The 23,077-nt window shown below is 37.5% G+C and overlaps 1 protein-coding gene across 6 annotated transcripts in view; it reads right to left on the bottom strand.

Annotated features, from left to right (window-relative positions):
• Window positions 1–23,077, bottom strand: part of ZNF385B (zinc finger protein 385B) — a 432,563-nt gene that overhangs the window by 313,797 nt on the left and 95,689 nt on the right. For 4 of the 6 annotated variants that reach the window (XR_009009118.1, XM_057551853.1, XM_057551854.1 and 1 more), the window contains exons 2-3: window positions 10,093–10,244; window positions 9,075–9,392 (exon numbers count right to left, since the gene is read on the bottom strand). Coding sequence is in view for 5 of the 6 variants with exons in the window: in XM_057551853.1 (XP_057407836.1) it covers window positions 9,075–9,390 (316 nt within the window). In the remaining variant the exon portion in view is untranslated. Of the gene's footprint in view, window positions 1–9,074; window positions 9,393–10,092; window positions 10,245–23,077 lie in introns of those variants that run through there. The other 2 variants (XM_028168595.2, XM_028168594.2) reach the window with 1 other exon arrangement.

The raw sequence follows: 23,077 nt of genomic DNA on the forward strand, positions 1-23,077 counted from the left end.
TGTCAAGTCAGAACTCTTTGCCTAGCCCTAGGTCCCAGAGATTTTCTTCCATTTTTTCCCTAAAAGTTTTATATTTTTATGTTTTACATTTAAATACATGATCCATTTTGGTTAATTTTTGTATATGGTGTAAAATTTAGGTCAAAGTTTTTTTGGGGGGGGAGGGTTGTTTTTATTTTTGCTTTTGTTTTGTTTATAGATGTGCAATTGCTCCAGCACCATTTGTTGAAAAGACTATTTTTCTTTCACTGAATTGATTTTGAATTGTCAAGGGTCAATTGAGCATATTTGTGTGGATCTACAGTTCTGGATTCTATAGTTTTTTCCATTGATCTATGTGTCTATACCGCTACAAAAAAACAAACAAAAACCAAAACCCAACAGCTTTGATTACTTCAGCTATATAGTAAGCCTTGATATTGGGTAGAGATTTTTCCTACTTTATTTCTTCTTTGTCAAGATTGTTTTAGCTGTAGGGCCTGTGTTTTTCTATATAATTTTAGATTAAGTTTGTCTATGTATACAATAAATCTTGCTAGGGTTTTGAAGGAATCGCATGAAACCTATAGATCAATTTAGGGAGAACTGACATTTTAACTATGTTGAGTTTTCCAATTCATGAATATGGTATATCTCTCTATTCATTTATATCTTCTTTGATTTCTTTTCTTAACATTTTGTGATTTTCAGCATACAGATTCTGTACATGTTTTTCACAGTATGTATCTAAGTATTTCATTTTTTTTTTTTTTAAATGGATTTCATTCTTTTTTTTTTTTTTTAATTTATTTATTATTTTATTTTTTTGGCTGTGTTGGGTCTTCGTTTCTGTGCGAGGGCTTTCTCTAGTTGCGGCAAGTGGGGGCCGCTCCTCATCGCAGTGCGCGGGCCTCTCACCACTGTGGCCTCTCCTGTTGCGGAGCATGGGCTCCAGACGCGCAGGCTCAGTAACTGTGGCCCATGGGCCCAGCTGCTCCGTGGCATGTGGGATCCTCCCAGACCAGGGCTCGAACCCATGTCCCCTGCATTGGCAGGCGGACTCTCAACCACTGCGCCACCAGGGAAGCCCAGTATTTCATTTTTGAGGGGTGATTATAAATGATATTGTGCTTTTAAGTTTAAGTTTCCATATGTTCATTTTTAGTGATATATAAAGATATGCAACTGGTTTTTGTGAGTTCTCTATCCTGTAAACTTTCATAGATTCTTTGGAATTTATATATGGACCATCATGTCATCTGCAAAGAAAGAAAATGTTATTTCTTCCTTTACCATCTGTATGCTTTTTATTTATTTATTCTTGCCTTATTATGGTGCCTACAATTTCCAGCACTATGTCGAATAAGAGAGGTGAGAGTGGACAACCTTACCTTGCTCTTGATTTCAGGGAAAAGCAGTCTTTCACCATTAAAAATTATGTTAGCTACAGACTTTTTTGTATATGTTCTTTATTAAATTGAGGCAATTCCCCTTTATTTCTAACTTGCAGAGAGTTTTTATCAAAAATGAGTATTGGGTTTTCTCAAATGCTTTTTTTTTTTTTTTTTTTTCTGAGTATTTCAGCACATGTTTTTTAAGAATAAGGATGTTCTCCTATAGAACTACCATACCATTATTATACCAAGAAAATTTAATATTAATACAATAATTTTATCTAGTATACATCCATATTCAAACTTACCAACTGTTCTTTTTTTTTTTTTTTTTTTTTTTATTTTTTTTTTTTCAAATGCTTTTATGGCAACAATTGATATGATCATATGATTTTCTTCTTTAGCTGTTGATATGGTATTTTATATTTATTGGTTTTCAAATGTTGAACCAGTCTTGCAAATCTGGAATAAATCCCACTTGATCATGGTGTATAATTATTTTTATACATTGGTGGATTCAGTTTGTTGATATTTTGTTGAGACTTTTTCAGTCTAAGTTCATGAGAGATATTAGTCTGTAGTTTTCTTTTTTTTATTTTTTATTTGTCTGCTTTTGGTATCAGGGTAACACTGACCTCATAAAATAAATTGGGAAGTGTTTCCTCCTCTTCTATTTTCTGAAAGAAATTGTGTAAAATTGGTGTTCCTTAAATGCTTGGTTTTCCAGTAAAACCATGTAGATCTAGAAATTTCTTTTGGGGTGCTTTGTAATTATGAATTCAACTTATATGATCATTATAGATTGTTTTACCTTGGTTGCATCTGGTAGTTTATGGTTTCTGAAGAACTGGTTCATTTTTCTAAGTTATCAAATTTCTGAACATAAGTTTTTTATAGTATTTGCTTATTATATTTTTAATTGCTGCAAATTCTGTAGTAATATCATCTATTCCATCTGTGTCTTCTTTCTTTTTCATCTTTGTCAGTCTTACTAGAGGCTTGTAAATTTCATTAATCTTTTTCAAAGAGCCAATTTTCTATTTATTTCCTCTGGTTCCCATTTCTCTGTTTCTCTTTTCTTGTCATCATATGGGTTACGTGAACATTTTTTAGGACTCCATCTTGTTTATTTATATTCTCTTTGATTGTATTGCTTTCTATAGTTTTCAGAGTGGTTGATATGGGTATTACAATATACATATTTATGGCAATCTACTGGTATCATCATTTAGCTACTTCAAATGAAGTACAGAAACCTTACTTCCATTTAGGTCCCTTTAACTTCCACTTTTAATTATTATTATCTTTAGTATCATATGGTTAAATTTCATTTCAATCATCAAATATGTTTTATAAAACTTATGAGGAAAAGGATTGTGTGGGGATTAATTTTACGTGTCAACTTGACTGGGCCACAGGATGCCCAGATATTTGGTCAAACACTATTCTGGGTGTTTCTCTGAGTTTGTTTTTGGATAAATTTCACATTTGTGTGTGTGTAGATTTTATTCTGAAAGCAATGAGGAACATTGAAACATTTTAAACAAGAATTATATGAACAATCTTGCATGACAGAATGTACTTCCTTGCAGCACTGCACAGTCAGTGTTTACCAGGATGACAGGAAAATCACAGTCATGGTAATAAGGAGGGCCTAGGAGATGTGCTGGGAAAAGTTAACAAATGAGAAATTTTCATTACAGGAGTGTCTTTAGGATGAACATACACACACATATATGTATGCATATGTAACTATATAAATTCTTATTGATCTGTTACATACTCTTATGAAAATGATTTTTAATGCTATATCTACACAATTCCATCATGATTTCAAACCTTCAGTAAAATACACTACCCACAAATCTACTGAGTTGATAAGCTTTTGGGGGGTCATTAAAGAAGCCCACATTTGCATTAATATTAGGCAGAGAAAAGAGAACATAGGGAGCAGTTGAGGAAAAAAAAATTCCCCAAATTCAAAAAGAACACAGAATTAAAGTAAGATTTGTCCAATGGATTCTCTTTGGGAACTTACAGAAAGACCTAGAATTACGAATAAATGTGGAAGTGGTTCTCCAAACTTTGTTTTGTCTAAAAAATAAAGGAAAAGGTATTTCAAAATGTTGGAGAACTTAAGCACAAGAAAATTGGGGCTACATAATTTTTTTAAAGAATCAATTACGTTCAAATTAAGGCTGTACTGAACACAATTTTTAAAAATTTTTTATTGAAGTATAGTTGATTTACAGTATCATCTAAGTGTCAGGTATACAGCATGGCGATTCAGTTATGTATATAACTGAATATATATATATATATATATATATATATATATATATATATATCGCTGTGCTGTATACCTAAAACTTTTAGGTTGCTTCCATGCCTTGGCTATTGTAAACAATGCTGCAATGAACATTGGGGTGCATTTATCTTTTCAAATTATGGTTTTCTCCAGATATATGCTCATGAGGAGGATTGCAGGATCATATGGTAGCCCTATTTTTAGTTTTTTTAAGGAACCTCCATACTGTTTTCCATAGTGGCTGCACTAATTTACATCCCCACCAACAGTGTAGGAGGGTTCCTTTTTCTCCACACCTTCTCTAGCATTTATTATTTATAGACTTTTTGATGATGGCCATTCTGACCGGTGTGAGGTGATACCTTCATTGTAGTTTTGATTTGCATTTCTCTAATAATTAGAGATGTTAAGCATCTTTTCATGTGTCTGTTGGCCATCTGTATGTCTTCTTTGGAGAAATGTCTATTTAGGTCTTCTGCCCATTTTTTGATTGGGTTGTTTGTTTTTTTGATATTGAGCTGTATGAGCTGTTTATATATTTTGGAAATTAAGCCCATTGTTTGCAACCCATTCTGTAGGTTGTGTCTTCATTTTGTTTACTGTTTCCTTTGCTGTGCAAAAGCATTTAAGTTTAATTAGGTCCCATTTGTTTATTTTTATTTCCATTACTCTAGGAGACGGATCCAAAATGATATTGTTGCGATTTATGTTGAATTTCACATTTGAATCTATAAACTCAGTAAAACAAATTCCTCTCTCTAATATGGATCAGCCTCATCCAGTCAGCTGCAGGCCTGAATAGGACAAAAGACTGGCCCTCCCCTGAATAAGAGGGAATTCCTCCTGCCTAACTGCCTTCGACATGGGCTATCAATTTTTTCCTGCCTTCCAACTTAAACTGAAACATCAGCTTTTCCTGGGTCTCAAGCCTGCCAGTCTTTGGACTAAAACTACACTGTCAGCTCCCCTGGGTCTCTAGCTTTCTGACTGCAGATCTTGGGACTTGTCAGTCTCCATGATCATATGAACCAATTCCTTTAATAAATATTCTTATTATATATGTATATATATACCACACACACACACATATATATGTATGTATGTGTGTGTGTATCTATCTATCTATCTATCTATCTCTATATATATATCCTATTGATTCTGTTTCTCTGGAGAACACTTACTGATACAGTTTGTTCTATGATTCATTCTTTTATCATTTCCTCTCTATTTGAAAAGCTTCCTTTAGCCAATCTTTAAAAGTAAACTGCTAATGATAAATTCCTTTGTATCTTACAAAACTTCATCTGCGTGTGAAGGATCCCTATTTAAGCTATTTAAGCTCTCTTTGCTTCCCCTCTGATTCTTCTTCCTGTAGCCCAGAGTGTTCTAAAATAGTTTTAGGTAAACTCTAAGAATCTTCCTGTTCTTCCAGAAGGAACACACTAAATTCTAAATTTAGTGAAAGAACTATCAATGTTCGGGGGTCAATCACCTCTCATTCAGAAAAATGGCTCAAGTCCCAACCACCACCCTGTGGACCCCACTCCTACCCTGCCAACCCCAAAACCATAATAAGACTGACAGAGAGGAGGGGAAGTTCCCTCTGAAATGAAGTTCTTGGAAGGTTATGTCTACTACCACATCTTTTCTCCTTTGGGAAGGAGATGTGCTACTATTTTTCTCCCTGTATTAATCTGCTAGGGCTATTGTAACAAAGTACCACAAACTGGGTGGCTTAACAATACAAATTTATCATCTCACAGTTCTGGAGGCTAGAAGTCCAAAATCAAGGTACTGTACAGTGGGTTCTTTCTGAGGGTTCTAAGGGAAGGATCAGTTCCAGGGCTCTCTCCTCAGCTTGAAGACAATTATCTTCTCCCTGTGTTTTCACACCATCTTCCCTATGTGTGCATCTGTCTCTATGTCTAGATTTCCCCTTTTTATAAGGACACCATTCATATTGGATTAGAGTCAACCCTAATGTCCTCATTTTAATTTAATTTCCTCTGTAAGACTCTATCTGCAAATAAGGTCACATTCTGAAGTACTGGGGATTAAGACTCTAATATATCTTTTTTGGGGGGAGGGGGGATAAGTCCCTAAAGCCAAGTGATGGGCAAAAAAGGGAGACAGGCATTTTGTTCCCTGATTAAGTACCTGCTTTGTCAGTGGACTTGCCAGCCTCCTCTGTGCTACCTGAGCAGGCAAGAGAAATGCGGAGAGAAGCCCCCTACCTCCACCTACTGCACCTCTACCTGCCTGGGCCCCAGCAGCTCTAGGTTTTCAAGAGGTATGTTAGTTGTCAGATGGATTCTGCACATGATCTCAAGCCCCAAGAGTTGGTACACAGATGAGAGAAGAGGAAGATGCAGCTAAATCTCAGGGACTCCCAATGTCTAAGGGACCATTTGAGGGGAGCTCTTCATCCATAAGGTCTGTTAAGAGCATCTGTGACCCACAGAGACAACCAGAATAGTAATTACCTACCAAGAATAGCATTACAACTTTGTCAAGGCTGTAAGGTAAGGACACCTCCACCCCTCCATCCCTCCATGGTTTCCCACCACCTGGGCAGAAGGGCAGGCAGAGGGAGGGGTGGCGGGAGAGCCGACTGTGCCTCACCTGCCACTCTAAATGTGAGTCCATCTAGCCAAATCTTAATTTGGCTATGAAATGGATGTTTTTATAAGTAGAACTGTCTTCTAAATCAAAGAGTCCCTCTGAATATACAAATGTGAAAAGTTATGGTCTGAGAAGGTGTTTAAGGGAGCTGCTACCCAGTAGGAAATAGATATTCGATTGATCAAAACCGAGGAAAGTGACTGGAAACAAACAAAACCGTGTCAGGCTGACTCCTCATCGAGTTGAGACTCTAAACAGTAGATAATGTGCACATGCACACATAACAGGACTAAGGTATATTCCACTCTAGTTCCTGCTGTTTCGTTTAGCATGATCCCACAGGCAGTTTCACCTTTCATTAGGTATTCTTCAGAAATACAATTTTTAATGACTATGGTTTCTATCATTCATCTTATAAATGTACTATAACGTATTTAACTTTTCTCCTATTGGACATTCAGGATACAGCTAATATTTTGGAATTATAAATCATGTCATAATCATCTTTGTACATACATCTATGTCCGATTTCTATTTCAAAGAGGGAACATTATTATACCTACTTTTTTTTTCAGATGGGAGGATTATGCTAACCAGTTTCAGAGGTTAAGTGACTTGCCTTCATCATATGTTAAACCCAGATCTTCTGAGAATGAATCACTGACTATATTATCAGCATATGAAAACTGTCCTTTGTGCCTAATATAAAACTTGAAAAGCTGTCTCATTTTCTTACCCATTTTCCTATATATTAATATATTGTGTTATACTAGTTGATGAGCTATGTTTTATTTATAGAATATATCCATAATATTCTGTGTATGTCTTAGCTAAATGTATTTTATATCAGCTAGCTAATTTCATTAGTATGGGAGAAAAATGGAGAAATTAATGAATTGGAGCTTTACATGTCTGTTTTCAAAACCTATCAGAGAAAGGTAGTTTTCCATGATAAAAACCATTTGTGACCACAAATATATTACAGCATATTGGTTTGAATTTAACCTGAGTTTATTGCATGGTAGAAAACAGCAGCAAAGTAGTGACGAAGAATTATGGCTTCACTATTAATTAAATATGGTTGGAACTCTGATCTGCCATTTCCACGCTGTATGAACCTGGACAAATTTTATCTCTGTGCCTCTGTTCCTATTCTGTAAATTAGGAATAATCTTAGTACCTACCTCAGGGTTCATGAGAAGATTAAACGAGAAAATTCCTATAAAGCTCTTAGGATCAAAATATGTCCCTTAGAAAATGTTCAGATAATGTTAGCTACTAACATTACCTCTTTTAGAAACCACAAGTTAACCTCAATTTAAACATAGATATTTGGATTCTAACAAATGTAATTCAAACCTTTACTCAGGGCTATTTGCTCTCTGATTTAGATATAAGACAGTCATCAGTTTTTACTCTAACACCAACTATATTTTTAATATGTAAATACACATACATTAATGCATTTGTGAATAACAAATGAATATATGATGGTAACAATTATCATCATAATAAGTAAATACAAAACAGAAAAGTTATCTTTCACTATTGTAATAATTGTGTATCTTATATCCTATAAGTTCCTTTAAGTTCTTTCACAGCATGGTAAGTACTGACTGAGGAAAATAATTTAATAAAATTAAATCATATACTGGGTAAAAAGTAATTAGGTTTAGCTTGAAATAGAAAAGTTATTAATTTACAGCAAACACATACAAGCCATTTTTACCGGAGCTTAATATGGATCATGGTATAACTTAACGAAATCAAAAACTATGCAACAGCACCAAGTGAAATTCCAACAAAGGGCTGCACCGCGTCATCTCACTTCAAGTTGAAGGTTCATTACCAAAGCACACACTTGCTAGAGAGGAATTTGGAGCCTTTCCTCACATTTAGGAGGAGGCTTATCCTGGCCTCCCAAGTAAACCTGCGGAGGAGGCCTACTTTTTGTAGAAACCTTCACCACGGAAAACAGTACATTTCACATTTTTCTTTACTTGTGTCACAACTAACAGACCAAAGGCCAGCAATATGAAGGAGGCAGCATTGCCCAAGGATAAGATACAGGGTTTGCAAAACTGTTTAGAATTCAGGGCAGATGCAAGAATGAGAGCGCCTCCAAGCTTCTGCCTCTATCCAGCCCACAGGAAAGGGTGAGAGGCAATAGGCAGGGAAAGTGCTTGCGGTGGTGCTGGAGCTCAGAGGTAAGCCTTGTTGGTTTTGGCAATGGTTGTTCCTATTGTTAGAACACCACCGACACACTGCTGCCAACTCCCTAAAAGAATATAACACATCTAGCGCACAGGATTAATGCTCCTTTCCTGCATCATGGATGTTATAAATAAAACTGGAGCTTTTTATATACCACCTAATAGTACGCTACTCAACGGAAAGCAGAGCAAGAAAGCCAAAGAAAGTCTAATTCTGCAGAGAGGAGAAAAAAATTGATATCACTGATCCATTTTAAACACATTTCAAAATATATGAAGGACTGTTCACAAACTACGGAGATACAGAACTATGTCAATGGGCTGATATACAAATTTTGCATTTATATATATTTGTGTCTAGTATAATATATATTAATAACAATAAAAAATGTATCCTGAGAAGTAACAGACAGCTCTTGGATTTTACCTGTAGGGAAAAGAATATACACTGTGGTGGTAGTTTTATGGGGAAAGATAAGCCTTGCTCTAAATCTTTCATTTTCTAGAACAGAAGCATGTCTCCCAGCAGGAAATGGGCCCCCAGGCCCTCCCACCTACCTGTGCTGGTGAAAGTGCTGGGGCTGGCCAGCGGTGGTCCGGAGCCCTGGGCTGGGGGCAGAGGCTGTCCATCACTCAGCTGCTTGACTCGTTTGCGGTGAGATTTGCCGTTGTAATGGACTTGGGCCTGGGCTGCAGAGTTTAGCTGGATGTTGCACACCTCACAGAAGGAGAACAGAATTTTCTTTTTCTCTTTACTCAGCTGGTCCTCAGGTCTGTCGTTCTTTATTCCCTTATCTTCAAAGCCCCGTAAAAAAGTTGCCATATTCATAATTCCATCTTCAGGGTAGTTGCCAGGGCTTAAGGAATACTTCATACCTAAAAAAAAAAGTACAAATGCTTGTGAAATATATGCCTTCTTATTTTCTAGTATGATTATGATTAATTTCATGGTATGGTTTAAGCTAAAATCTCCCAGCTACTCAGTGATCACGCTTGGAAAAAATTATCAAAAGCACTTAACTGAGCAAATATGATCTTTGAACATGTGTTTCCTCTGTCTGGAGCATTTTCCACTCTACCCTTGCCCCTCCTCCCATCACCTCTCAATTCTTTTGCCCTTTTAACTCCTGCTCACCCCTGAGATCTTAGCTGGAGCATTACCCTCTCCTGGAAACCTGTCTGACCCTGGAGATAAGGCAGATCCCTGGTTACATGCTCACATCGTGCTATGTGACCTCTCTTCAGAACACCTCTCACCATGTGCACGTCATATGTATTTGTACAATTATTTGATTTATGTCTGTTTCCCCAATAGAGTGTGAGCTCTGTGGGGGCAGTAACCTCATTTCTGGATAACCTTTGAGCCTAGAACTGCAAATTTTACATAATAGGCATTCAAATATCTATTGAAGGAAGGAATAAAGGATGTTACGAATCCATACTATGAAAAAGGGTATGTGTAGACACCAAGGTATACATAATACACACACATCTGCACACCTGCCAACAGATACATGCCCTAACTTGGGGAGGAGGTGAATAACAAAGACAAAAACACATTATGTCTGCAACTTACATTGGGTTGTATTCCAAAAGCCTCTTTATAAGTCAGCCAGTGGGAATTTGAACATATTTTCTTACAGATGTAGTGAAACAAACTGTTTTTAGCTGTCCAGATTAGCCCATAAACATCAATTTAATCTCTGATGAGGCTGAAATGCAGAACATCTGAAACACAAAATAATAGAAACACAATATATGGTAATCTAGTAATTGAAATAGAAAAAGAGTAAAACAGACTAAGATAAAATTTTGTTTACTTTTAAATGCTGATTTTCATTTAGTTAGATAAGGGTATAGTGATAAGTTATAACCTAAGTAAAGATTTTAAAGGAGCCTTTACAGTACCTGAAGAATCCTGGGAAATGAAGATGGCCTTGGCTTTTTATTTTGCTCAGTTCCACTTTAACATATATAAATTTTTCATTTTAGTTAATACCAATGTCACCAGCATTTTTATACTTATCAGTGTGATTATTACAATGTTTTCAGTTCTCAACTCGAATAAAGAAAAAGATACTCTCACAGAAGAAAAAGGAGAACAATATTCAGAGAATAATTGGGCAAAAGCTAAGGGAAAAGGGGTATGCATGAAAAAGATTTGGCTGAGGTGGACAGTACTGTGCTATGAGGGATGAAGAGTTCAGATAAAGAAAGGATCGTTGCTTGTGATGGATTCTGCCTGGGGAAGAAACTCAAAGATACTGTCTTTGAGCAGTTCTGTTGATCCAAGTTGGCTTGGAGCTCTATGGAAGGGAAGGAGAAACTAAAGACTAATCCATATTTGGAGGGTTCACCAGTTGAATGTTTAAAATTCAGAAAATAAGTTATAGTACAGAGTATGATCATAAAGATATTGATTCTACGTATATGGTATGCCAAGAACTCATTTACACCCACACACCCTATTGCAAAGTGCCATTATGCACTATACCATAGGCTAAATAATAACCTTCAGAGAATTGTTAAAATAGTACTAATTTTGATATGTTAAACCTATTTGTTTCATAAATACTTTACCCTGATGCCACCAATTTAAAGAACTCAATTCCACAAAATTTTCCAAATGAATTTATTCCTTTCACCTCTCCACAAAGGCCATTTTCTTCATTAAAATCTATTCAGACTACACATAAATCAGGTTTAAGCAATTCCTATAGCTGAGTTGCAGAAAATAATTCTGTTATAATTGAAATGTGATTTGAACTGCACGTATATCAATATTTTTGCTGTTGTTCCTAAATCCAAAATACTACAGTGTCACAAAGCCATTTTTCTCATAAAACTTTCGAAAATATCAGTGCCATATAAAAGTTATGTTCAAACATATTACTTTGTGTCCGCTCTTAAAATATTAAAACTTATCATAAGAATTACTGAACTAAATAATAAAAAACAGATAAAAAATTCTGAAAATAAACTCGTCATTAATATATTAGCCTTGTTTATAAAACTAATCCATTGTAAAAACATAAGGAAAACCAGTAACTAATTTTTAACCTTGCATCATCTCACTGAATCACTGAAATCTAAGTGTTATATTTCAACTCAAGCAACCAAAATCCTTGACTCAACTGAGTAATGACGACACTTCCATCTGAAAATTTAGCTTCTTCAGAGGTAGGTGGACTTGCCCATGTTGCTAATTAACACATGGTATTTCACAGAAACAGGACATACATCATAATGCTTCCTTTTAAATTTGAAAACTAAAAAATGACTTCTTTGTATTATCTTATAAAAGATAAAGCCAGCTTACCTGTGCTTTTCTGATTGCCATTTGTCCTAGAAATAAATTGTGCTTTAGATTTATTTAAATATATATATATATTTCTTAGTAGTAAGAAAGAAAACTTTAAAATGAAATGAATGGCTATTCTAGAATTCTCCTGTAACCTCTGCAGAATACCAGCACCCTTCATAACTTTTATCCCTATTTTACTTTCTCCCAGAGTTATTCTCACAGATGATCCCCCAAACCTCCAACACCATGCTCATGGGGCACTCTAGGGAGAATGCAATGCTGGGGAGTGGGGCGTGCATTCCATCCATCAAGTCCCAATTTATTAGTCCTAGGGCAGGTTTCACCACACTACCTCCCTCTTAGGAGAAAAATAAGTTCAGCTCCTGTTAGCAGCCACTTGCAACCAGAATATATTTAGTTCCAGAGGTCTTGGGAAAAGGACCTGGAGGTGGTAGAGAAGCAAGATATCAGAGTCTCAACATCCAATTTTGACCTCAGATGATATAATTTCTAGGCTAATAATATGCGTGGTGATGATAACATTTATAATGTCAATTTTCTGGCTAAGGGGAAGGTAACAGTGAGTTTAAGTGGAAGAAGAGAAAAATCTCACTTTCTATTTTAAAGTGTTTTTATCAGACTATCTTAAATTACATGCTTCACTTGCATAGGGCAGAAGGACCTTTAGAGGTATCCAATTTTAAACAGAGCAGTGGGCAGCGCTCTGCCATGATAGCCATTCAGGCTTATCTGAAGGTAAGAGAAGTCCAGACAACCAGACCAAGTATCCTATGTCTTTTTTGTATTATTTTATCAGGTTAGATGGCCACGCATTTAACATCCATGAGAAAATAAGATATTTTGGTACAGGTCAAGGAATAAGAAAGTTGTTCCTTGAGTTGCTGCTTTGGGGGAAAAGACATGATAGGATAGTCAGTGACTATCTAAAGGAGTGATTTTTCTTAAAAAATATTTATTTATTTATTTATTTTGGCTGCACCAGGTCTTAGTTGCGGCATGCGGGATCCTCGTTGTGGCATGCAGGATCTTTAGTTGTGGCATATGGGATCTTTTAGTTGCAGCATGCAGACTTATTAGTTGCAGCGTGCGGACTCCTTAGGTGTAGCATGCAGACTTTTAGTTGCAGCATGCGAACTCTTGCTTGCAGCATGCATGTGGGATCTAGTTCCCTGTCCAGAGATCGGACCCAGGCCCCCTGCATTGGGAGCACAGAGCCGTACCCACTGGACACCAGGGAAGTCCCTAATGGAGTGATTTTTAAATGACCAGGATGCAACACGTCAGGAAATTTTATACTTAACAACTTTCTCTAAAACTGGCCCTGACTGCACAGTTATCCAATTGCCTTTTATAATAATTTAAATAAAAGGCAGCTGATTCAGAGGTAAAGACTGGAAGCCACAGGAAGAATGTGAGCACATCTTACTTTAGAAAGAAGAACAGTCTGGGATCCCTGAAGCTCAAACTGCACTATACTGTTTCAGCCCCATACTTGGGGTCATTTCAGTTTAATAAACTCATCTTTGGGAAAAGTACTGCTCTTGTTATGAATTATTTTAGGGAAAGACCACACCTCTGTGGATGGGTGTAGGATTACCACAAAAGGAAAATATTGTTCCACTGTGAGTCTTACCACAAGATTGATGGGGGCAGGAAGTAGACAAAGAGGCATGAACCTGTGACTGCCTCTGGGCCTGGGGGACAGGGGATCTGTATGCAGGTATGAGAGACTTGTTCCAGGCATTCCCTTCATGGGGAGGTAAACTGATCCCTGGAACAGAGACAGGCCTGAGTCCGGGCAAAGAAGGCTGAACAATAGAGAATGCCTATGGAGGGCTTTGGTCTGTGACCTCAGAGAACCTCTATATCCAGGAACAACTGTGAAGTTCTCTATCTGTATTTCCTTTTCCTTTTTTTTCTTTTCTTTTTTTTAATCCTGAAGCCATCAGTGAAATCATGCAAACATCACAGTTGATCTTCCTATTGGGAAGAATTGTGTGAGAGTCTGGAATGGCACCTGGGGTTAAAGCCATCCATGGGAGAGCAGCAGCAAGGGACCTAAGGAAGTCAGTGACTGGCAAAAGAATGATGCAGTGGTCTAGAACCAGGCAGCTGGTTAAGATGTTAATTAACAACTGGCTTGGGATATCTCAGGGATTCAAAACAGCATACAAGAAACGCAAGCTGGTAAAATAATGGAATTCTTACATCAAGTAGAGATTTGAACTATTTTGAATTAGCTAATGTAAAGGGTAAATAGGCTGGGGCATTTGAGCTACCTAAAGGTAAATAAAACAAGGTTATTTTATTCTCATTCATTATCATAGATCCTAAGCCAACTAGATGCCTAGCACTTAGAAGATGCTCCATAAACCTTTGGTAAAATGAAACAGTTGCTATAACTAATTCAACTGAAGTACAGCTGCAGCCAAAAACTGCTAGTTAAATTGGTCTTGGCCTTCAGAAGACCCAATAATTGTATGTCTATGTAGATCAATGTCTTTTCTGGCACCCTTGATCTTCTGAGTGGTCCAAGTTAGCATTATATACAAATAGTAGGACAATGTCAATAATGAGAACAAGGAATGTATTTTATTCTTAGTGTCAGAATATCAATTCCAAATACACATATTCGCATTTCAGATGAAACCAGAATTGAAAATATCCTTATATGCCTAGTACACTGAGATTCTATCTGCAGAAGTAAACATGTAGGTTTCTTATTGCAAGAATAAAATGTTGCAATAATTAATGTTAATTATGAAACTGCTAATTTTTTATAAAGAACAATTACTAAAATTTTTTTCAGTTACTTAAATAAAGAAATTGATTGATAACTAAATCAAGCACTAGCTCTGTAACTATAGAGAGAATATATACTTATTTTGAGGTACAAATGTTTATACTCAGATAAATAATAAGTCAAATAATGATAGAAATTAGATTATATCATAATTCTAATCTTTGTAGAATTACGTGGTGTAGTTGCTTTCATGATATTAAACTAATTAACCTTTAAGCACTATATTTAGTTTTTATTTGTTTAATTCCATTAAGGCATGAACCATTTTGGGAAAAATTCTACTTGGGAATTTTTCTCATCTTCTGAGGATGAAGCAAAAGCAAAAGGCCAGCTTTGTTACCTTAAAATTACTACCTTGGACTTCCCTGGTGGCACAGTGGTTAAGAATCCACCTGCCAATGCAGGAGACACGGGTTCGAGCCCTGGTTGGAGAAGATCCCACATGCTGTGGAGCAATTAAGACCGTGCACCAGAACTACTGAGCCTGCGTGCCACAACTACTGAGCCCGCATGCCACAACTACTGAGCCTGCGTGCCTAGAGCCTGTGCTCTGCAACAAGAGAAGCCACTGAAATGAGAAGCCTGTGCACCACGACGAAGAACAGTCCCCACTCGCCACAACTAGAGAAAGCCTATGCACAGCAACGAAGACCCAACACAGCCAAAAATAAAATATTAATAAATAAATAGATTTTAAAAAAAAGAAGTGAACAGAAAAGCAAAAAAAATAATAAAAAATAAAAAAATTACTACCTCAAGGAGATAATAATTAAATAATACCTAAACTCATAATATGATATAATTTTCTGTTTCCATATCTCAAAAATCATTCTGAATGATGGTATTGGGCCTTAGCCTAAGGCAAATACTGATTTTAACACTTGGTTTTTGGTGATGCACCAAAAGGTATATATGGTACACCTCGAGCCCTAGAGAGCGAAATGCTTACTGACTTGGCTATACAGTCTTTATAATAAGGAAGCCTAGATTCCATTCGCCCTCTACCTGGCCTGAGACAGCAGCAGAACACAGGAGAGGGAACTTCAAATCATGAAGACTTGGGCAAAGGCAGATGTTGCAGTCCCATTCCTCCCACGGCATTGCCAGGGTAGGGGTGCAAACTTGAACACATTCCTGAGCAGGTCCTGGAGCCCCTCCAGAAGCTCAACAGCTGAATCTGTGTGTGAAGCTGGAAGGAGCTGTCCTGGCTCCTTGAGATTACTGCCAACGCACCTTCCAGGCGTGGAAGGGAACACAAGCAATTCAAGAGACGGCTCCACAAGAGTCAGATCTGTCGATCAAGGAAGTAACATCCTCAATTCATTGAACTCTCAGGTCATCTTAAAAAGCTTACAAACACGAATGGTATTTTCTGGCTTTGCCACGTGAGAAAATATAGGGTAAAACTAAAGAGACCACGTTACACACTGTTGTTTTATTTCTAGTCATAATCTCTCTATATACCATCTGGACACAGTTTTACATTTATTGCATTTTTCATTCATGTAAAAGTAACATATCATTCTAGAAATTTTGGAAAATACAAGGAGCAGAAAAAGATGGGGGAAAGTCCTCCACGTTCCTATCATTCAAAGGTAACCATGTTTTGTTGTTTATTTCTAGCCTTTTAAAATGCACATACTGTTTTCAAAGAACTTTGGTTAGACAACAGACATTTGCTAAGAGTTCAAATGTATAAGTATATTAGAAGCTGAGCTCTTAGACTGATTATATTTACCTACAAATTGATTAATAAGAAGTCAATTTTTCCACCTCTGGTATGGATCAAGTGTAACTGTAGCAAGTGTTCTAAAGAAGAGAAACAGTGCTATGAACATCATTAATAGGGGGCTGCCCTGGTCCATGCAGTCTGAGAGGAGGTGATGTTTGAACTAAGAACTAAAGGATGAGTAGGAGTAAATGGAAGAACATTCCAGGTAAAGGAGATTGCATGTGCCAAGGTCCAGAAGCAGGAGGAAAGATGGCAGGTAGGACAAACGGAAAGCAGCCCAGTGTATCTAGAGCAGAAAGAGCAAGGTGGAATGAAACGTAAAATAAGGCTGGAGAGCTAAACTGGGGCCAGGTAACGAAGGTCCTTGCACACCAAGCTGAGGTGTTGGTCTAGGGAAGGTGCAGAAGTATTTTAAACTAGAACACTGGTATGAACAGATTTGACTTGTGAAAAGATTACTTGGCCTTCAGAGTAGATGAAAGATGTGGTGCAGAGTAGGGAGGTGGCCACATGAATATGGACAAATTCAGAAACTATTATAGTTACCCAAGCAAGAGAAAATGGTTGATGGGCCCAGATGGTGATGATGACCCCAGAGGGAAAAAGTGGATAGATTCAAAAACCTTGACAAAAAAAAAAAAAATCAACAGGACTTGGTAATGGATTAAATGGGCTTGCTGGGATATTCCCTGGGGATGGAGGCTGATGGTCACCATGTTCCTGCTTCCTCTGCCTTGCTAAAGCCAGCAAATGCCATCGGTTTTTTTTTTTTCTTTTTATTTCCCTTTTCTCTTTTCCTTTTTTTTTTCTTTTCCTTTTTCTCTTTTCTTTTTCTTGTCCTTCTTTTTTCCCTTTTTTCAGTCAGTGCCATCTTCACATTCCCCCTCGGCCTTGTTCCAGCCAGTGGGTACCATCTTTGAGCTCTCCCTCCTAAGCACCAGTATCTCCCAGGGGAGAGCTTCTACACACATCTGGTGACCAAGTTTTTATGTCTGGTGACTTAGTTTTGCAGCTGCCACCCAAGGGCCTCCCCTTGATCTCCTGGCTCTGGTGGCCAAGGGAGGGCTTGCGTTCCTGGGTCCTATGGGTCTGTAGCAATCAGAGAGACAGTTCTTGGCAGACAACCACTTCCAGGGTACTGCACAAAAGGCAGACAGAAACACACTCCCCAGTCTTTCTGAGAAAGAGGCCTATTTGCTTGCAGGAGCTTTGGCCTGAGGGGCAGGCTTCTGGTTTGGCACACTTATAGAAGCCTAAGAAGGGGCTCTCAGAGAACAGAGGCTGGTGCACGCAATCTCCCTCAGCCTTGCCCCAGCTCACTGGTATTGTACAGAAAGGAGTTTGTACCCTTCTCTGGTGCCCTGATTACTGTGGCTACTGTCAGGGATCTCGTTTACGTTGCCTGGCCCTGATGGCCAGCAAGGTTTATACGTGTGCGTCCCCCAGGACTGTAATGAATGGAGAAAGAGTTCTTAAACAGCTACCACCCCCAGGACACAGCAAGAGGCAATAGATCCAGGAGCTCATACTCTGAAAAGAAGCCTATCAGCTTATCATCATAGCTGCATCCTGAGGGGTAGTCTTCTAATTAAACATACATCTAAGGGCTGACTATAAGTAAACCCTTCCTGAGACTTGGAGGGCAGGGACTAACTTTGCACTCTCCCTCTACTGTGCTCCAGAGCACCAGCATCTCTCAAAGAAGCTCTTATATGCATCTGGTACCCCAGTTTTTACATCTGGTGCCCTGGCTTATACAAATGCCACTCAAGGGATATCCCTTGATCACCTGATTCTGGTGCTCAGGGAAGCTTGTGCCCCTGGGTCGCACTGGACTATAACAATTGGAGAGACTATTGGTAGTTCTTGGCAGGCTACCACTCCCGGGGCACCAAACTGACAACAGACTGAAACACACGACTAGCCTTTCTATAAAAGAGGCCTACCTGCTAGTCCTGGAACTTCAGTCTTAGAGACAGGCATCAGGTTTGGCACACATCTAGAGGCTACAGAGGTGGTCTCAGGGAATGTAGGCCAGGAGACACCATCTTTGTGCACTCCCTCTGGCTTGCTACAGTTCACCAGTATCTCCCAGAAAGGAGCTTATACACTTATACACTTATACTCATCTAGAGACTTGATTTTTGCAACTGCTGCCCAGAGGACACTTCCACATCACCTGGCTCTGGGGTCATCAGGGCTTACACTTGTGGTACCACAGGACTGTATATACAGGCATACCTTGGAGATATTGCAGGTTTGATTCCAGACCACCATAATAAAGCGAATATTACAATAGTAACATCAAATATCACTGATCACAGATCACCATAACAAATATAATACTAATGAAAAAGTTTTGAAATACTATGAGAACTACCAAAATGTGAAACAGAGACACAAAATGAGCAAATGCTGTTGGAAAAATGGTGCCAATAGACTTGCTTGATGCAGGGTTGCCACAAACCTTCAACTTGTATAAAACTCAGTATCTACGAGACACAATAAAGCAAAGTGCAATAAAATGAGGTATGCCTGTATTTGCATTCTTTAAAAGCTGTTGCCTGAGGATCTGGCTTCCAATCAGCCTGAATCAAGGTGCTGACTGAGATCCTTCCCTTTGGGACCCTGACTGGTCTTAGCACATCCTCAACTACTAGGAGCAATTAAAAATAAAATAGGCCACTTGGATAATCACAAAAGTTTGAGAGACAACAAATACCTAGGACATGGTTGAACAAGAAAGTTCAACCCTTTAAAATTGAGAGAAGTGGCTGTTTCATCCAATGCATAGAAACCAACACAGACAGTCAAGTAAAATAAAGAAACAGAGGAATATGTTCCAAAGAAAGAACAAGATAAACCTCAGGAAAAAAAAAACCTAACGAAAGAGAGATAAGTAATTTTTCTGATCAAGAATTCAAAGTATAGGGGCTTCCCTGGTGGCGCAGTGGTTGAGAGTCTGCCTGCTAATGCAGGGGACACGGGTTCGAGCCCTGGACTGGGAAGATCCCACATGCCGCGGAGCAACTAGGCCCGTGAGCCACAACTGCTGAGCCTGCGCGTCTGGAGCCTGTACTCCGCAACAAGAGAGGCCACGATAGTGAGAGGCCCGCGCACCGCGATGAAGAGTGGCCCCCGCTTGCCACAACTAGAGAAAGCCCTAGCACAGAAACGAAGACCCAACATAGCAATCAATCAATCAATCAATCAATAGAAAAAAAAAAATTCAAAGTATATATGCCACTCTCTCACTTCGTCCCAGCTTATACACTACCAAATGTAAAATAGATGGCTAGTGGGAAGCAGCCACATAGCACAGGGAGATCAGCTCAGTGCTTTGTGACCACCTAGAGGGGTGGGATAGGGAGGGTGGGAGGGAGATGCAAGAAGGAGGCGATATGGGGATATATGTATATGTATTGCTGATTCACTTTGTTATAAAGCAGAAACTAACACACCATTGTAAAGCAATTATACTCCAATAAAGATGTTAAAAAAAAAAGAATTCAAAGTAATGATCATAAAAAGGCTCACTGAATGAACACATTGAGAACTTCAACAAAGAGATAGAAAATATAAGGGAGTTCCAAACGGAAGTCACAGAACTAAAGAATACAATAACTAAACTGAAAAACACACTAGAGGGGCTCAACAGCAGACCAGATAAAGCAGAAGAAAAGATCAGAGAACTTGAAGACAGGGCAGAGTGACTCAGCCAATTAGAGCAGCAAAAAGAAAAGAGAATGAAAAAAGTTAAAACAGCTTAAGGGACTTATGGGACAACATCAAGTGGACTAGTGAGAGAGAAAGAGGCAGAAAACTTATTTGAAGAAATAATGGCTGAAAACTTCCCTACCTGGGGGAAGAAACAGACATCCAGATCCAGGAAGCCCAGAGATTCCAAATAAGATGAAGCCAAAGAAACATACACCAAGACACATTATAATTAAAATGTCAAAAGTTAAAGACAAGGAGAGATTCTTAAAAGCAGCAAGAGAAAAACAACTTGTTACATACAAGAGAACCCCCATAAGATTACCAGCAGATTTTTCAGCAGAAACTTACAGGCCAGAGGGGAGTGGCATGATATATTCAAAGTGTCAAAAGAAAAAAATTTCCAACCAAGAGTATTCTACCTGGCAAAGTTATCATTCAGAATTAAAGGAGAGATAAAGAATTTTCCAGACAAGCAAAAGCTAAAAGGAGTTCATCACCACCAAACCAGCCTTACAAGAAATGTCAAAGACTTCTTTAAGCTGAAAAAAAAAGGGTGCTAATTAGTAACAAGAAAACATATGAAAGTATAAATCTCACTGGTAATGGTTAATATATAGTAAAAGTAGTGAATTAATCACTTACAAAGCTAGTATGAAGATTAAAAGACAAAAGTAGTAAAAAAAAATTATAACTACAATAATTAGTTAAGGGATACACAAGATAAAAAGATGTAAAATATAAAACAAAAACATAAAATGTGGTGGGGAGAGTAAAACTGTAGCGCTTTAGAATGCATTCAAACTTAACTTGTTAATAACTTAAAATAGACTGTTAAAAATATAAGTTGTTATATGAAAGCCTCATGGTAACCACCAAGCAAAAACCTACAGTAGATACACAAAAGATAATGAGAAAGGAATCTTAGCATACCAAGAAAGAAAGTCACCAAACCTCAAAGGAGAGAGCAAGAGAAGAAAAATGGAACAGAGGACTAAAAAATAGCCAGAAAACAATAACAAAATGGCAGTAAGTGCATACCTATCAATAGTTACTTTAAAGGTAAGTGGACTAAATTCTCCAACCCAAAGAGACAGAGTGGCTAAGTGGATTTAAAAAAAAAAAAAAAGACCCATCTACCTGCTGCCTACAAGAGACTCACTTCAGATGTAAGGATATACACAGATTGAAAGTGCAGGGATGGAAGAAAAGATATTCCATGCAAACAGAAATCAAGAAATCTGGGGTAGCTATACCTATATCAGACAAAATAAACTTTAAGACAAAGACTGTAATAAGAGACAAAGAAGGCCATTCATACTGATAAAAGGGTCAATCCAACAAGAAGATATAACATTTGTAAATATTTATGCACCAGGATAGGAGCACCTAAATATATAAAGCAAATATTAACAGACCAAAAGAAAGAAATAGACAGCAATACAGTAATAGTAAGGGACTTTAATACCCCACTTACATCAATGGATATATCATCCAGACAGAAAATCAGTAAGAAAACATAAGCTTTAAATGACATGGTAGATGAGATAGATTTAACAGATATATACAGAAAATTCCATCCAAAAGCAACAGAATACACATTCTTCTCAAGTGCACATGAATCACCAGGATAGATAAGTTAGGCCACAGAACAAGACTTAACAAATTTGAGAAGACTGAAATTGTATCAAGCATCTTTTCCAACCAAAATATTGTAAAACTAGAAGTAAATTACATGAAGATAAGTGGAAAATTCACAAATATGTGGAGATTAAACAACATGCTACTGAACAACCAATAGGATAATGAAGAAATCAAAAGCAAAATTTTAAAAATACCATGAGATAAACAAAAATGGAAATACAACAGACCAAAATTAATGGGATGCAGCAAAAGTAGTTCTAAGAGGGATGTTCATAGTGATAAATGCCTACCTCAAGAAACAAGAAAAAATCTCAAATAAACAACCTAACTCCATGCCTCAAGGAACCAGAAAAAGAAGAACAAATGAAGCCCAAAAATACTACAGGGAAAGAGCAGAAATAAATATAAGAGACTAAGAAGACAATAGAAAAGATCGATGAAACCAGAGCTGGTTGTTTGAAAAGCTAAATAAAATTGACAAACCTTTAACTATACTCACCAAGAAAAAAAAGAGAGGGAACACAGACAAAATCAGAAAAGGAAGAGGAGATGTTACAACCGATACCACAGAAATACAAAGGATCATAAGAGACTACTATAAACAATTATATGCCAAGAAACTGGACAACCTAGAATAAATGGATAAATTCCCAGAAACATACAATCTTCCAAGACTGAATCATGAAGAAATAGAAAATCTGAACAGACTGATTACTCTTAAAAAGATTAAATCAGTAATTTTAAAATTCTCTACAAACAAAAGTCCAGGGCCATATGGCTTCAACTAATGAATTCACTCATTCAAAGAAGAATTAAAATCAATCCTTCTCAAACTCTTCTAGAAAACAGAAGAGAAGGGAACACTTCCAAACTCATCTTATGAGGCCAGCATTACCCTGACACCAAAACCAGACAAAGACACTACAAAAAATGAAAATTATAGGCCAATATCCCTGATTAAGATAGATGCAGAAATCCTCAACAAAATAATAGCAAACCGAATTCAACAATACAGTCAAAGGATCATACACCATGATAAAAGTGGGATTTATTCCAGAGATCTAAGTATGGTTCCACATCTTCAAATAAATCAACGTGATACACCATACTAACAAAATGAAGGATGATAAAAATAATATATTGAATAATTATCTCAGTAGACACAGGAAAAGCATTTGACAAAACTGAACATACATTTATGGTAAAAACTCTCAACAAAGTAGGCTTAGAGGTAACATACAACAACATAATAAAGGCCATATATGTCAAGTTCACAGCTAACATCATATTCAATGGTGAAAAGCTGAAAGCTTTTCCTCTAAGATCAGGAACAAAACAAA

Source organism: Balaenoptera acutorostrata, chromosome 8, assembly GCF_949987535.1.
Source record: "Balaenoptera acutorostrata chromosome 8, mBalAcu1.1, whole genome shotgun sequence".
Lineage (NCBI taxonomy): Eukaryota > Metazoa > Chordata > Mammalia > Artiodactyla > Balaenopteridae > Balaenoptera > Balaenoptera acutorostrata.